The sequence below is a fragment of the Epinephelus moara genome, chromosome 17 (genome assembly GCF_006386435.1).
Source record: "Epinephelus moara isolate mb chromosome 17, YSFRI_EMoa_1.0, whole genome shotgun sequence".
Taxonomy (NCBI): domain Eukaryota; kingdom Metazoa; phylum Chordata; class Actinopteri; order Perciformes; family Serranidae; genus Epinephelus; species Epinephelus moara.
Genome location: NC_065522.1, coordinates 30,567,711 through 30,584,856, shown reverse-complemented (window position 1 = coordinate 30,584,856; position 17,146 = coordinate 30,567,711). Strand labels below are relative to the sequence as shown.

The 17,146-nt window shown below is 41.3% G+C and overlaps 3 protein-coding genes and 1 long non-coding RNA gene across 12 annotated transcripts in view; 3 read left to right on the top strand and 1 right to left on the bottom strand.

Annotated features, from left to right (window-relative positions):
* LOC126404399 (uncharacterized) overlaps window positions 1-17,146 on the bottom strand; it is a 150,415-nt gene that overhangs the window by 5,127 nt on the left and 128,142 nt on the right. Inside the window, exon 3 of one of the 4 annotated variants that reach the window (XR_007571464.1) lies at window positions 16,095-16,179. The exons of the other annotated variants lie outside the window; for them this stretch is intronic. This is a non-coding gene — a long non-coding RNA (uncharacterized LOC126404399). Of the gene's footprint in view, window positions 1-16,094; window positions 16,180-17,146 lie in introns of those variants that run through there. 4 annotated transcript variants of the gene reach the window in all.
* LOC126404325 (zinc finger protein OZF-like) overlaps window positions 1-17,146 on the top strand; it is a 59,353-nt gene that overhangs the window by 8,455 nt on the left and 33,752 nt on the right. The gene's annotated exons all lie outside the window — the stretch shown is intronic.
* On the top strand, window positions 1,821-10,583 carry LOC126404298 (uncharacterized). Of its 6 annotated transcripts, none has more exons than XR_007571432.1 (8): window positions 1,821-2,089; window positions 5,743-6,171; window positions 7,208-7,371; window positions 7,639-7,935; window positions 8,260-9,055; window positions 9,166-9,371; window positions 9,874-9,963; window positions 10,077-10,583. XR_007571432.1 is itself a non-coding variant. In XM_050067445.1 (6 exons), exons 1-6 carry the CDS (start codon window positions 1,897-1,899, stop codon window positions 9,300-9,302), a joined length of 2,016 nt encoding a protein of 671 aa, XP_049923402.1. In that variant the 5' UTR covers window positions 1,821-1,896; the 3' UTR covers window positions 9,303-10,583. The 6 variants fall into 6 exon arrangements, 1 of the variants encoding a protein (XP_049923402.1); XR_007571431.1 differs by having other exon boundaries at window positions 9,871-9,963; XR_007571429.1 differs by having other exon boundaries at window positions 9,874-10,583.
* On the top strand, window positions 13,906-17,032 carry LOC126404323 (zinc finger and SCAN domain-containing protein 21-like). Its single transcript, XM_050067490.1, has 2 exons — window positions 13,906-14,169; window positions 15,999-17,032. Exons 1-2 carry the CDS (start codon window positions 13,977-13,979, stop codon window positions 17,006-17,008), a joined length of 1,203 nt encoding a protein of 400 aa, XP_049923447.1. The 5' UTR covers window positions 13,906-13,976; the 3' UTR covers window positions 17,009-17,032.

Below are 17,146 nucleotides of genomic sequence, written 5' to 3'. Positions count from 1 at the left end.
CCCCTCTGACGGTTTTTTGCATCTCTCCATCACGTTTCTGTTGCTCATGTATGACTTTTTCTTTTTTTGCGTATGTGAAAACAAATGAACTAAACTAAAAAACAACTGGAACACTTCAATAAATGTCATTCTTTCAAAAAGTGTAATTTGGTGAACAAATGTCACCAGGGAAAGATGGTGTATGCTACAGTATGTTAGCTCATATGACAGACAGTGCACTTGAAGCAGTGTTAAGGCTGTTTAATAAAATATGGGACACAGGCAAACTCCCATCAATATGGAAGGAATCAGTTATAGTACCTATATTAAAACCAGGTAAAGACTCATCAAATCCCTCTAGTTACAGACCCATCGCTCCAACATCGCAATTAGGGAAAACTTTGGAACGGATGGTGACAGAGAGACTTTTTATAGAGTAAAAAATAATTGTCAAGTTATCACAGTGGATTTGATAGGGGAAGAGGGACGATGGACAGTGTCTTATGTCTAGAATCAGAAATAAGGAAAGCTCAGACCAACAGAGAAATGGTGATTGCTGTACTTTTTGATATTGAGAAAGCGTACGATATGTTATGGAAAGAGCGACTACTCATCAAACTCAATAAATTAGGTGTGAATGGAGAACTGTACAACTGGGTATTAGATTTCATGTATGGGAGAACAATAGAAGTTAAAGAGGGTACAGAATATTCAAAAGTATATCAAGTTGAGAGTGGAACACCACAGGGAAGTGTCTGCAGTCCAATCCTGTTTAACATCATGATCAATGATATTTTCGAACAAACTGAGCAAGGTATAGGGAAGTCACTACACGCTGATGACGAGGCCTTATGGATAAGGACACAGAATCTGAAATTTATACAGAAGACACTGCAGGCCGCGATTGAGAAGGTGGAGCAGTGGGCAGATGTATGGGGCTTTAAACTATCAGTTGCAAAGACACAAGGAATATGTTTTTCCAGACATCACAAAGAGATCTCCTTGAAACGGTATAGCCAAACAATTGAGCAGGTCAGGGTCATTAGATTACTGGGTATGTGGCTGGATGAAAAGTTGACCTGGAAGCATCACATTGATAAAGTAAGGGATAAACGCAAAAGGGTAAACAATCTCTTAAGATGCCAGTCAGGAAGAGATGGGAGCAACCAGAGCATCACTGTTAGATATATATCAAACTATTATGAGAGCAACACTAGACTACGGGTGTATAGGGTATTTATCAGCAGTAGAAACTCATCTTAAAAGACTGGATGTACAGCAGGCAAAGACCGATCCTGCAAGACATGGGAAGACACTTATATAATATACAGAATCAGGTTGGGTTGGGAAGAAGGATGGGCAGGAGCCGGAGGAAAGAGGCAGTCATCACACGACTTAGGATAGGGCACACAGGACTGAATAATACACTACATAAAATAGGTAAACACCCTGGTGCCAAATGTAATCACTGTGGTCAGTCAGAATCTGTCCAACATGTTCTGTTGGAGTGTAGAGCATATGAGGAGGAAAGGAGGGCACTGATAACAGCAGCAGAGAAGGCCAAGATAGGTTTAAGTATAGGGACCTACTCAGAGTAGAGTCAAATAATATACTCAAACATTTAATCATATATCTAAAAGATACAAGGCTGATGGAGAGGATTTAAGTTCCCTTTTTTTGTGTGTGTGTGCGTGTGTGTGTTTTGTTTTGTATGCAAATCTACTGTCCCACACTCCAGTCCAGTAGGTGGCGGTAATGCACCTTCAAGTTGGTTGCCAACCGCCAATAAACTCCATAGAGATCTACCCCGGAAGCTGTACTCTTTGTTGTTGGAACGTCACACTGTTTGAACAAGATGGCGTCTGGTAGAAAGGTGTGTTAGCAGAGTCTCTTTGTTGTGTTTTTTAAAGTGTGAACATGTATAAAGTCCAAATGCTGAGAGCGCTGGTGAAGCAGCGACTAACTGCGGCTGCTGAAGAGATATTTGGGCTGGTTGAAAGAACGATAGCAGAGTACGAGGAGGAACTTTGTCGATCAAAAGAGGAGAACGAGCGACAACGGAAACTACTGGACGCTGTTTTCAACCCTCAGCTTCGGTTACACAGAGCAGGTTTGTTCATTAAACATTACAAGTTCATTATTAATAATATAACTGCAGGTTTGTTCGATAAGTATCAGTGGCTTCCGAGTGGGTAGTAGGTGGGCAGAGAATACATAAATCAGAACTTCCAGGAAAGTTGTGGCGTTTGCAGTTTGGGCCATGTCCTAGGTTAATGTGGCAGGAACTTCGGGGTAATTTTACGGGCCGTTGGTGCGTGCAAAGAGCATGGATACCAAGAGGCAAAGCTCCGTTGAATTTCTGCCAACAGCCACTAGGGGCGCTACCGCCATTTTGGACTGTTGCGCCCAGACAACATCCAAGATGTCAAGGAGAGAGGAGGAAGTGTTTTAATATCAATTTAATATACCAGTTTTCGTTGGAATGTATGTATATATATATATATATATATATATATATATATATATATAGGCCTATATATGGCCTCTTGGACCATTTATATCAGAACTGATTACCTGATTACTGCTTTAGCATTAAAATATATCATATTAAAATAGCATATATATTATTATTATTATTATTTTAGCATTAAAATATATCATATTAAAATAGCATATATATTATTATTATTATTATTACTGTCCCCTTACTGTACAAACTGTAAATAAATCTTTATTCCTGACTATGTGATGTCGCCATTAATGTGTTTCTAGTTAAAATATTGATTTTTTTATTATTATTATTATTATTACTATTTTGGTAGATTGGCTTATGGGGTGATTTTGAATGAGTAATTAAGTTAATCTTCTCATAAGTGGATGTAATATGTAGAGATGCCATTTAGGCCGTTTTTCTTCGTTTTGGTTTTTTAAAGTCTCTATTTTGCTTTACAAAAACGTGAAAAAGCAGCTGTGACCAAGCTATCACGAGGTGAGTAGCATTGTAAGCATAATTAATAGCGATATACTTCAGTTTGTCTGCGTGTTTTTGTATGCAAGCGGGTCTGCTGACAGTCCAAAATGGCGGCGGTAGGACGAGACCCTTGGGGAATTTGTTGCTATGGGGCGTTCTATTGAGCTTCACCTCTTGGTATCCATGCTCTTTGGTGCGTGTCTCCACCGCAGGAACCACCCCCTGAGGACCGGAACTTTTACAGGGGCTAAACAAGTCCCTGCCTCGGGGTAGGTACTCAAAACGGCCCCGAAAAACTCCTGGCTGGGGCTTGGGGTTTACTTGGTGCTGATTGGATATACTCAAGGCGGAATGTGACGTCAACAGAAAGCAACAAAATAGCCGGCATTTTTAAAACTCAGCAGACGAGGGTTAGCTCGTTCATAGCTTCCACCACCATGTAAACAAACTCAAGAACCGGTCCGTGAAAAAATATCTTTTCAAGCGGATATCTTAGTTACAACATGATTGAGCTAGCAAAGCAGTTTTGTGTTGCTATGTGTGGTATTTATTCAGTTTTGGGAAATCACGATGTCTAGAAAGCATCAGCTGACAGGGACAGCCAACAGCAGGCTAACATCAGGACGTCATCTGTTAAAAGCCTCCCGTTGTCGGATACGACATGAAACTACTCCAGTTAGCTCAATAATGTTGTAACTAAGACATCCGCTGGAAAAAATATTTTTTTCACGGACCGTGACCGGAGTTATTACAGACACCGCTAACGGCGTCCCTACGCCCCTACGTCGCCCCGGTCAAAATGGTCGTGCAGCGATTACGTCACATACAGAGCCCGGTAACTTTACAGAAACCTATGGCAAGCCGTTTTAACATTATCGCAAAGTTTGACTATCCGGAATTACCATTATAGATATCAACAACACCATTTTGACTAGTCATAATGTCATTGTGACTAGTATGCATTTTAATTGAAGATATCTATGACGTTATTCTGACTAGTCAGAACTCTAATTTAAGATATCTGTAATTCAGTTTTGACTAGTAAGATTCAAACTACTTTTGCCATTAATGTGTATGGGGTAGATTCAAACTACTTTTGCCATTAATGTGTATGGGGTTTCTCATTGGAGATATCTCCAATTCAGTTGCAGATATGTACAACGTCATTCTGACTATCTGAACAGTTGCAGATATGTACAACGTCATTCTGACTATCTGAAACTTAATTCAAGATATCTAGAAAGGACCATGTAGATATCTTCAATTGATGATAATTAAATTTATCTTGAACTTGAATTATGACTAGTCAAAATTAAGTTGCAGATATCCGCAATTAGAATTGCAGATATCCACAACTACATTGGAGATATCTATAATGACAAACCCCATACACATGAATGGCAAAAGTAGTTTGAATCTTACTAGTCAAAGCTGAATTACAGATATCTGTAATTGGAGTTTTGACTAGGCAAAATTATGTTGCAGATATCAGTAATGAATATCCAGTCTAGCTATTAAATGTTAAAACGGCTTGCCATAGGAACCTTCCTCCTACTCCGCTCTCTCAGTGGAGACACGGCGGCTGAGAGGGCCAAGCGAGAGGACGTTCCTGTAGTAGTTCCTGCCCCCCAAATAGTCCCGGGAACTTCTTCAGTGGAAACGGGCCTTTGAGTAGTGTTGCATTTGTATGGAAAAGGGATACTTCAGCTGCCAGTATCTAGTTTAACAGAGGAATTTAAATGTACCAAGGTCAGGACAGAGCTCTTGTTATCTGGGAGTAAGGACGTGGTAGTTAGGAGTGTGGTTCCAAATCCAACCAAGGGGAGGAAGTGGAACCCAAGATCTGCAGTTCCGGAGGCAGAGGCAGCTCTTAGGCATGCAGAGATTGTAGGTAATGTTCATTTTGGCCGGGGAGGCCTGGGGCTTGGCTCAGGTAAACCGGTATGGAATAAATCAGATCAGGTGGAGAGATCCACTTCCTCTCAGGAGAAAATCCAGAAAGAGGAAGGTTATTTAAGTGTGGGAGTGGCCTATTTGAATCCCCTTTGTTTGAGACCATGCTGCAAGGTGAGCGTGTTTGCTGATTCTGTGAGTTAATCTTTTCTGTCTCCTTTAACATTAGCTTATGCTGGAGTTATGCTATGTAGCGTGTGAAACAGAGTATGGTGAATGTGCTAGGAAAGGTAGTATTGGCACGGTCTCTACCTGGAGCTCGCATAAACGAAGCCTGTATACCGAGTATTCGGTATACATTGTATTTGCATAAGTGTCCACTAGATGGCAGTATTTAATCAGAGTACATTGGACAGAGTGTTTAGTCATCTATTCTGAGTGTGTTACTGATTTGCCTTAATTCTTTCATATCATATAAAACGAATGCCTTAAGTTATTTGTTTTACTACTGCTTTATATTACTGATATTACCAAGGTCTGCTGCTGAATTCATCGTCATGTTTCACTCGGTAGAACTCCGATTTAATAAGTCAGCAGTGATAAAAATGTGTAAACTGTCATTAAGGCAGACAAGTGGAGCATTAGCTGGTAAACGTCACGTTTACTCACTTTACATGGAGCTAACATTTAAACAGTATTATATAAATTGTTTGCCGCATGTGTAACTGTCTGTTCATGGGTCATAAGAAATCATTTTTAAGGAGTAGATGTTTGTTTAGGAATAGATGATGCTCAGAGATCTGTAGAAGTTCAATAAGGAGTTTTTGGGCTGTGATGTGAATGAACGACAACATTTCTCTGTAACGTGTGTGTGTGTGTGTGTGCGCTGTTTCCTGCAGACGCCCAGCAGCTGTCGGTGGTTAAAGAAGAGGTTCCCCCTGAGCAGCAGAAGTCGAGCTCCAGTGTGGACCAGGAGGACCCAGAGCCTCCACACATTAAAGGGGAACAGGAGGAACTCTGGATCAGTCAGGAGGGAGAGCAGCTTCAAGGGCTGGAGGAGATTGATATCACCAAGTTCATATCCACTCCTGTCCCTGTGAAGAGTGACGATGATGAAGAGAAACCTCAGTCCTCACAGCTTCATCAAAGACACACTGAACAGATGGAAACAGAAGCAGAGGGAGAGGACTGTGGAGGAGCAGAACCAGCCAGGAACTCACATCCAGATACACATTTACACTCCAAGACTGATGACGAGACTGGAGACTCCTCTGAACCTGAGACTGATGACAGTGATGATTGGACGGAGACCAGAGAACCTCAGTCAGGTATCTGTCAAGTCACACATTTGCTTGTCTTAAGCAAGTCTCAAGTTAAACCTTCAGATCTCAAGTAAATGGTAAATGGAAAATGGACCTGCACTTGTATAGCACCTTTCTAGTCAGCTGACCACTTAAAGCGCTTTTCACACTACGAGTCATATTCACCCATCGCACACACACTCATACACAAAGGGTCGAGGCTACCAGACAAGGTGCCACCTGCTACTCAGTTTTTAACACACTCACACACTGAGCAATTGGAACCGCTGATCTTCCGATTAGTGGATGTCCGGCTCTACTTCTGAGCCACAGCCATCCAGTCCTTGGTATAAGTCAAGCAAGTTGTGCCAAGTCATTGCTCAGGTCAAGCAAGTCACAAGTAAAGTCATACTCACAAACTAAGAAAGACAAACTAGAAAATGCATTTCCTGCGGAAAATGCGTGTGAATGCTGAAATAAAAGAAAAGGCTGAAAGTACAGAAATATCAAACAAATTGCCCGAAACATCTGAAAATCCTTACAGAGCTGAACATTTGACATTTGAATGGTTTTTGTAGCTGAAGGTATGTAAGAGTAGTAAGTGAGTAGTAGAAGGGGGGTCGACAGGGTTTGGCTGTGGTCCGCGAGGAGTTACCGCTCCTGGCTTAAGGGCGGGTGGCCTGGTTTTTGGACCTACCCTGGAGAATGTCCATCTCCATTGCAGCTTGGCATGGCATGGCGCCTCTAAACTCACTATGGAAACACAAATTGGCACGGTATGACTTTGCTCGGCACAGCAGGGAGGATGCAGCTGAACAACCTTCATGACTCAGCCTTTATTTGGAATTGTGTGTTACCAGCTTTACTCTCCCAGTTTTGAGAAGCAGACAAGAGAACTGGCATGGTTAGGTCAGTTACAAAAGTCACACAACAACACAAACTAACTGCCCGATCGAAGGGCAGCTGAAGACCAGCGACTCATTGTGTTCTGTGAGGTAAGATTACTGATTCTTTAAGTGGAGTCTGGTTAATTTGAGTATGATGTTTGATGTAATTGCCACAGGGCTGGGAGGGCGGCTACAAACAGATCAGGGGGGCAGGCAGATCACGGACATTTACTCACGTGGTACACCGGAAGTATCTTCCGCCAGGAAGTCCAGGAAAAAAAATCAGCCTGAACAGACGTGTTTGGACGGATTTACAGCGAAAAAGCAGTTTCTTCACTCGGTGAGTAAAAAATACAAAAGTCTGAGTTTTCCATTTCTCAGGTTTATGTTCATTTGTTACAGATTTTAAGTGTGTATTATCTGATAGACGTATCTGTGTGCGAACCATCAGTGAAAGTTTCATTTTCCATGCTTGCCTAAGTTAGGTGGTAGACAGCTAAATGTGGATGGAAGCGGTAGGGGGGCGAACGGATCACTGTGCTCCGAGTCAAACGGACCTGCACGGCCTCTGTCAATAAACATGTATTTCTTTGCTCTGTTGTTTCAGAAAACGAACAAAGTTAGAGCGAGAAAGACCACCAACGGCCTGTACAGCAGTCCCACATTGTTTGCGCAGGCACATCAGGCTGTGTGTAAGGGACGCACAGTCAGAGGTGCTGCAGCTCTGTTTGGAGTGCCGTACTCAACTCTGTATCGGTACATTAAAATTAAAAGCGTGGACCCAACTGCACCAGAGCCAGGATACAAACCTCATAATAAGGTGTTCTCAGCAGAGCAAGAGAGCAGCTTGAGGGAGTACCTTCTAAAGGCTGCAGATATTTATTATGGGCTCAGTTCTCGTGAGGTAAGGTTACATAGCATAGAGAATTGTTTAAAGTTAATGCAAATCATAGATAATTGATAAGTTCATAAAGTTTAAGAAATTATGTTACAGTTTCTAGGTTGAAAACAATAGCAAGTTCTTTAATAAGTTCAAATACATGGATATCACAGTTCATAGGATAAAACTGATTAATTAATAAATAAGTTAAAATATATACATAGATATTACAGCTCATAGGGTTAGAGTGAACATAATTAAGTTAAAATCAATGTATTGTGTAAATGTAATATTGAACGTTATGCCAAATTTAAAGTATTAATTCATTGTGGCTCTTGAATCCCTCAGGTCCGCAGTCTTGCCTACCAGCTGGCCAAGAAGCATGACTGTAGTTATCCAAAGGCTTGGGATGTGAACCAGTTAGCCGGGAGGGACTGGTCCGCTGCCTTCCTGCATCGCAATCCACAGCTGTTGGTCCGACGTCCTCAGGCCACCAGCCTTTCACGGGCCACAAGTTTCAATGCTTCCAACGTTGGAAACTTCTTTTCCAAACTGTCCAAGGTCCTGGACAGGCACCACTTCCAAGCCAAGGATGTGTGGAACGTCGACGATTCCAGCACGGTCAATGTTCAAGTGCCTGATAAAGTTCTCGCCAGCCGTGGCACAAAGCAGGTCGGAGCCACGACGTCTGCGGAGAGAGGGACATTTGTCACAATGGCATTAGCTGTCAATGCCATGGGTAACTCCATCCCACCCCACTTTGTGTTTCCCTGCAAAACTTATCATGACCACTTGGTCAGAGACGGGCCTACAGGCTGCACTGGCTCATGCTCAGAGTCAGGTTGGATGCAGGAGAACGACTTCCTGATCTTCCTCAAACACTTCGTCCATCACACCAAAGCATCCGCTGACTCCAAAGTGCTTCTGCTCCTAGATAATCATACCTCTCACCTCTCGCTGGAAGGCATAGATTATTGTCGTGCCAATGGTGTCGTGCTCCTCTCCTTCCCACCTCACTGCTCACACAAGCTCCAGCCTGTGGACCGCAGTGTGTACGAACCTCTGAAGAGGTGCATCAACTCAGCCATGGACCAATGGATGATGGGAAATCCTGGGAAAAAAATGACAATTTATGATTTGCCAGGTACGATTTGTAAGATCTATCTATTTAAATAGGGACAATACATATTAAATAACTTTTAAAATCAGATGTAAATATACCAGTTTTATGCACCAGGACTGTGTTTTTCACAGGTATTGTGGCAACAGCGCTGCCATCTGCTGTCACACCATCAAACATAGTGGCTGGCTTCAGGTGTACAGGAATCTGGCCGTTCAACCCCAGCATCTTCACAGAGGAGGATTTCTCACCGGCGTATGTGACTATGTGACATCCGCCGGCCAGTGTGGAGACAACACCAGCTGTCCCGGATCTGCCAGCACCGCTGTCCACCACTGTGGTAGGGCTGGGTGATTCATATTACATATGAAAAATGTTTTGCGCTCTTGAGGCTAACCACAGGATTCGAGCATGTGCAAAGGCCAAAAAAGTCATACAGTTCAAAAAAAGAGAAAAGGCCTGCACACTGACAGAAAAGAGGAGGCTCTCGGATGCAGAAAAAAGTTTATTTCAAAACATCAAAATGAAAAGTGATGTTTTGAAATAAAAAAACCGTGTAGACGGAGAACGATTGACAAAGATTGCCGCTTGCCAGTTTCATTTTTCAGGCTCAGGATTTTTTTTTTTTTTATTTTTTTTTTTTTTGTGGCTTTAAGTGTTGCTGCTGCCCCCGTCCACAGTCACCAGACTCCCTTGATAGAAACAGTTATGGTTTTCCTCATAGCTATAAAGGCCATTTTTGGTCTCTTGTGTCCCTCTATCATTATGTGTACCCTCTAAATTCAGAGGTTTTTACGCGGTGCAGGTAGAACTCTTTATGACATTTTTTTTTTCAACAGCAGCAGTAGTATGAGTCATGGGGTGGATAAACGATCAGCTGCTTCAATCAGAGCTGATCTGATTGATGGATGAGAGGAGCAGCTGCTGCAGAGGTGAGTGAAAGCAAGTGAAAGCAATAAAGCAACTCAGGACATAAAATAAGCACAGCAGACACGTCAGACAGGATGAACCATGGTGTTAAACTATATATCTTTAAATGTTTCAGTCATGGCTGAAAATAACAGAAATAAACAATCTCCAGATGGTTGGATCAACTAACACAGCAGATAACAATGGAACAACAATCGGCTCTGAAAAAAAAGTTATACTGATGGATTATGTGTTAAAGGTTTGATTTTATTTCCTGAATGTTACACTTATGGACTATCTGTGTAAACGTCCCATCAAGATGTTAAAGGCTGGATGTAACTATTTTGATGTTACACTTATGGATTCCCTGTGTAAACTGATTGATATTTAGTGATCTTAATTTTGTGTACTTGTATACATGGTCTCTGTGGATTTTATAATTGTCTTTCTTTTCTTCTATCTTTGTAATACGTTACTGAGTTAACTAATGGAGTATGGTATACAATGGAAAGTGCCTTGATTAACCCCCTATGAGGGTTTTTTTTTTTTTTGCATCTCTCCATGTTTCTGTTGATCATGTACTACTTTTTTGCATATGTGAAAACAAATGAACTAAACTTTAAAAAAAATTGGAACAGTTCAATAAAAGTCATTCTTTCAAAAAGTGTATTTTAATCATTTATCCTCCTGCATGTGTCTTTTTTGAGTAAGCCTGTAATTCCATTCGCACCTCTGGACTTTTATTTTGAAACTCATTAACTCATTTACCCCGGAAGCTGTACTCTTCACTGTTGCTAACGTCACACTGTTTAAACAAGATGGCGTCTGGTAGAAAGGTGTGTTAACAGAGGAGGAGAACGAGCGAAAACGGAAACCAGTGGACGCTGTTTACAGCCCTCAGCTTCGGTTACACAGAGCAGGTTTGTTCAATAAATAATCAGTCTGTCAACAATTATACGCCGCGTTAGCTTCCCTGTTGTTGTTAGCTTCTCTGGTGTCAACTATTTTTCCTCTCGGCCTTCATGGACTGGTTCTTTTTTCTTGTTTCTATTTAACACGGACAATCATGCTCTTTGACAATTGAGTGGGATTTCTTCATTTCTAAGGGACACAGGTAACTTGTTTACATCCTGTAACTAGGGTCCAATAAATGTGATTTCTTACACCTCATTATGACACACAGATGTAGTCATATTTATATTGTGGTGTACTGCATGTAAATATGTTTCAAGATTACAGTTACTGAAGCTAATGTGTTCATCATTTTAATGTTGCAGCCGGTCAATGTGGAGCAAACGTAAATGTATTTACAGCCAGGTTTAAACTCTCTGAAAAATGATGAAGTCCCAGTCAGTGATATAATTGCTGATGAGAAACGATTTAGTTGCTCTGAGTGTGGGAAGAGATTTTTGTCAAAGTGGAGATCTGAGTAGACACATGAGAGCTCATACAGGAGAGAAACCATTTTGCTGCTCTGAGTGTGGGAAAAGTTTTTGTTGTGAAACTCTGAAGAAACACATGAGATATCATAAGAGAGAGAAACCAATTAACTGTTCAATTTTGGGAAATCATTTGCACAATGTTAAAACTTACATACACATGAGAACTCATGAAGGAGAAAAGTGATTCAGCTGGTTAGTTTGAAAACAACAAAAAACTGTTTGGAATAAGTCTTTAAAGACACGAGTACCCATAAAAGGGAAAGACTTTTCAGCTGCAGCGTTTGTATGAAGTCTTTAACACAGACTGGACAGGTACACAACCACATGAAAACCTGCACAGGAGAGAAACCTATAAGTTGCAGTGTTTGTCATTAAAGATTCACTTGGCCTAAACAACTTGGAAACTATCAGTGTGTTGTTTGTCCGTCAGCACAGCCTCATCAAATTCAAACTGAGGAGAGCAGAGAGGCAGTGTGGAGGACCAGAACCAGCCAGGAACTCACATCCAGATACATGTTTACAACCAGAGACTGATGACAGTGATGATGATCGGAAGGAGATCAAAGAACTTCAGTCAGCTTTCAACTCTCTGTAAAATATGAAGTCCCAATACATTGCGTGACACTCAGTACTAACCAAAAATTGTTAAGTTGCTCAGAGTGGGGTAAAAAAAAGTCAGCTAGAGTCTGAGGAGACACAGGGAGTCATATGGTAGAGAAACCATAGAGTTGTTTAGTTTTTGGTGCACACATCACTCAGCACAAGATGCACATAGTGGGCTTCGCCGGATCAGACATGCACTCAATAGCCCCTTTTACACTGCCAGACTGTCTGCGAATGTTGGGCTGTTTTGCCGGCAAGCTGCAAGCGTTTAGACACAGAGCCGGATTGGCGAGTTGATCCGAGGTGCCCAATTTTCCGCCTTGTAGGGTAGTCATATTGGCGGAACCTTTTTAGTTTAAACAGACCGAGGTGGTCTTCTGCAACGGGAGGGGCTGTTGAAAACTTGTGGGAGGAGCTGTTGATGACGCCGCACGTGTGACCTGCTGATGGTGGATAAACAGGAAACAGCTGATAGCAGGAATTAAAGATGAGCAACTGGGGAGACAAGGAATTGCGCGCCCTCCTTGCCCTTGCAAATGAAGAGGCCATTAACCGTCAGATGACAGGAACAGTGAAGAACGGGCCGACTTATGAGAGAATCACCGAAGGACTGACCAGCCACGGCTTTCCTCCCACGTCACTGTTTACGTCACATGCTGAGCTACACGTTTTGTTACTTGCTCACGCCCCCCATTGCCCCGAAAAAGGCGCATTCTGTATAAACAAAAGTAGGTAGGCGGCATTTTGCTGCACTCCCCGATTTTGTTTTTATACTGCCAATGCTGAAAAAAGACTGATTGGGCTTTCCTGCAAATTTGCACAGTTCCTATCTAAAAAGGGCTACTGTGCACTCTACACAACTGTTGACTATCTCTATACACTCTGACTCTATCCACCAAGATTTAATAGAAGAAGTAACCACCACATTATCTCTGCTCCATAGTTGTAGTATCCATTATCCTCTTCTGTTTGAATACTTGGTGTTCTGGATATACTCGATTGGCATTCAGTACAAATCAACATATCCCTTCTTGAGTGCTTTCAATGTGGTGACTTTCTTGCTTTTTCTAAAAAGCAACAAGCAACAAATTTGGCGACTCATTTGGACCACCAGGGGGAAACAGAGATATATATTTAAATATATTGTATTTCATTCATAGTCCACAGTTTCTCTGCAGAGTCTCTCACAGATGGAACTCTGAGTGAGGTTTTTTTTTTCCTCAGCAGCACTAGTATGAGTCATAGGGTGTATAATTGATCTGCTGTTCCAATCAGAGCTGATCTGAGTGCCAAGAAAACACCACTATTAAACTGGAAGAGTAGGAAAAAAATCATCATCTTCCAATGGTTGGATCCACTAACACAGCAGATAACAATGGAACAACAAACAGCTCTGAAAAAGTTATCCTGATGGATTATGTGTTAAAGGTTTGATTTTATTTCCTCAATGTTACACTTATGGACTATCTGTGTAAACTGCCCATCAAGATGTTAAAGGTTGGATTGAACCATTCTGATGTTAAACTGTAAACTGTCTACTGATATTTAGTGGTTTTAATTTTGTGTACTTCTTTTCTGTATTATATTTTACTGAGTTAACTAATGGATTAGGGTATACACTGGAAAGTGCCTTGATAAAGCCCCTCTAAGGGGTTTTTGCATCTCTCCATGTTTCCGTCGCTCATGTACTACTTTTTTTTTTTTTTTTTTGCATATTTGAAAATAAATAAACTAAAAGACAATTGAAACAGTTCAAAAAGTGTGATTCTTTCAAAAAGTGTATTTTAATCATTTATCCTCCAGAGTGTGTTTTTCTGAGTAACCTTGGAATTTCATTAACACTTCTGGACTTTTATTTTGAAGCCCATTAACTCATCTACCCCGGAAGCTGTATTCTTTACTGTCGCTAACTTCACAGTACTCGAGCAAGATGGCGTCTGGTAGAAAGGTGTGTTAGCAGAGTGTCTTTGTTGTGTTTTTAAAGTGTGAACATGTCTAAAGTCCAAATGCTGAGAGCGTTGGTGAAGCAGCGACTAACTGCGGCTGCTGAAGAGATATTTGGGCTGGTTGAAAGAACGATAGCAGAGTACGAGGAGGAACTTTGTCGATCAAAAGAGGAGAACGAGCGACAACGGAAACGACTGGACGCTGTTTTCAACCCTCAGCCTCAGTTAAACAAAGCAGGTTTGTTCATTAAACATTACAAGTTCATTATTAATGATACAACTGCAGGTTTGTTCAATAAATATTCAGTCTGTCGACGTTTATACGCCGCGTTAGCTTCTCTGGTGTCGTTAGCTTCTCTGGTGCCGTTAGCTTCTCTGGTGTCGTTAGCTTCTGTGGTGTCGTTAGCTTCTCTGGTGATGTCGTTAGCCCCGGATGCATTGATTGTGTTTTTCTTTTGATATTAATATTCACCATATTCCTTACCCACACGATCCCTTACGCGCATTATGTGCATTACTTCCGGCATTGAACGGAAACCGGCGGTTTCCAGTGGTAACAGTTTGTTTACAGTACTCTATTCTTATTTCCAAGAGCAATTGGTAAACAAAACGTGGAACACACCATCTGTTTAAAAACAGGATTGTGTGATCATACCTCTGCTCCTTCTAAAGATGATTTCTGATGGCTTATTAAGAGATACGAACACATTTGGCAAACATTTAACATAATTCAGTATTAACTGTAGCTCTACGTAAAGTGGATTAATGTGATGTTTCCCAGCTAATCCTCCGCACATATTTTAACTTCTGATTTATTAAAAACTGTTCTGAGCGAAACATGAAGCTGAATTTAGCAGCAGGCTTTAATAGTCATATAAAGTAGGCGCAAAAATAAATAACATTTGGCATTCATTTTTTTAATATAATATAAAGGAAGTACGTATCAGAGCTGCGCAAAGACATTTTAGAAAATGCTAGGTTAACCTTGTTAAAAAATAACTCAGTATTTGCTAAACTGAAGGCAAATTACTTTGGAAAAGAACCAGTTGCTAAACTGAAGGCAAATTACTTTGGAAAAGAACCAGCATTGGCGGTTAGCCACCAAGAGTAGCCACTGGGAGTAACCACAGACAATCTATGGGACGAACTAGCTTACTGCTACTTCCGCTATCTCACAGGAAGTTGCGCGCATAATCATTTCTACAGTAGCGCCCTCAGGAATAAGGTGGATAGACAAACATGATTTATAAAAATTTAGCAGGATTTCCAAAACAACAAGGGACGTAGCTAACATGTTAACTTCCTGTGATTAGGATCCAATAAATCTGATTTCTATATATGTAATTTGTATTTATCAGTCGTAACACCTTATTTTGAAACGCAGATGTAATCATATCTGCATCCTGTACTGCTGGGTAGCCTGGATAATATTTTTTTTTATCGACATTAATAACAGTAGCTGGCTGTGATGATAAAGACATAAAAATGCAACAACAAAAAAACCACAAAGGTTGTGTTACAAAGTTTTCACAATATAGAAAGACAGATGTGATATTCACCTTTCATTTCTACAATAGAAAACTCTACAGATAAAACTTTCCTCACTTCCTGTGAGTGCATGCTTCATTTGCCGGGGGTCAGGGCGAGGAGGAAACATATGTCGATGGGCAAATGCTTCAATACAACAACCGTATTTTATTTACTTTGGCTGCCGGTAATCAAACCTTAGTCTTGGCACACTGCCACATCCTATGGACAATCATTATCACACAATTCACTTTAGCCTGAGCAAATAAAGAGCCACACTGTAGCCTCCAGACATGACAAGAGTAACAGTACATGTTAATGACTGCGATGAAATTAAAGCTCACCTCAACCTCACTCACTCTGACACAGCTGAGTGAACACTGTGAAGCTGTTTGATGCTCAGAGATCTGTAGAAATTCAGTAAGGAGTTTTTGAGCTGTGATGTGAATGAATGACAACATTTCTCTGTAACATCTGTGTGTGTGTGTGTGTGTGTGTGTGTGTGTGTGTGTGTGTGTGTGTGTTTCCTGTTTCCTGCAGACATCCAGCAGCTGTCGGTGGTTAAAAAAGAGGTTCCCCCTGAGCAGCATGAGTGGAGCTCCAGTGTGGACCAGGAGGACCCAGAGCCTCCACACATTAAAGAGGAACAGGAGGAACTCTGGATCAGTCAGGAGGGAGAGCAGCTTCAAGGGCTGGAGGAGGATGATATCATCAAGTTTACCTTCATTCCTGTCCCTGTGAAGAGTGAAGATGATGAAGAGAAACCTCAGTCCTCACAGCGTCATCAAAGACACACTGAACAGATGAGAACAGAAGTGGAAGAAAAGGGTTGTGGAGGAGCAGAACCAGCCAGGAACTCAGATCCAGATACACATTTACAACCTGAGACTGATAACAAGACTGGAGAGTCTTCTGAACCTGAGACTGATGACAGTGATGGTTGGAAGGACACCAGAGAACCTCCGTCAGGTTTAAACTGTCTGATAAATGATGAAGTCTCTGTCAATGATTTGATTGTTGATGAGAAACGATTTAGCTGCCCTGAGTGTGGGAAAAGATTTGGTCACAAGGGACATCTGAGGATTCACATGAGATCTCATACTGGAGAGAAACCATTTAGCTGCTCTGAGTGTGGTAAAAGATTTGGTCAGAGTGGCGATCTGAAGATACACATGAGATCTCATACAGGTGAAAAACCATTTAGCTGCTCTGAGTGTGGGAAAAGATTTGGTCACAGTGGCGATGTGAAGAAACACATGAGATCTCATACAGGAGAGAAACCATTTAGCTGCTCTGAGTGTGGGAAAAGATTTGGTCAGAGAGGAAATTTGACGAGACACATGAGATATCATACAGGAGAGAAACCATGTAGCTGCTCTGAGTGTGGGAAAAGATTTTGTCAAATTGAGCATCTGAAGAGACACATGAGAACTCATACAGGAGAGAAACCATTTATCTGCTCTGAGTGTGGGAAAAGATTTTGTCAAAGTGGAAGTCTGAGGAAACACATGACGTCTCATACAGGAGAGATAAAGGGCGAGGCGATATGAACAGAAATTCATATCAGCGATACACAATAGACACATATAGAGCCTTTCACGGAAAATACCTATATATATATATATATATATATATATATATATAGGTATTTTCCGTGAAAGGCTCTATATGTGTCTATTGTGTATCGC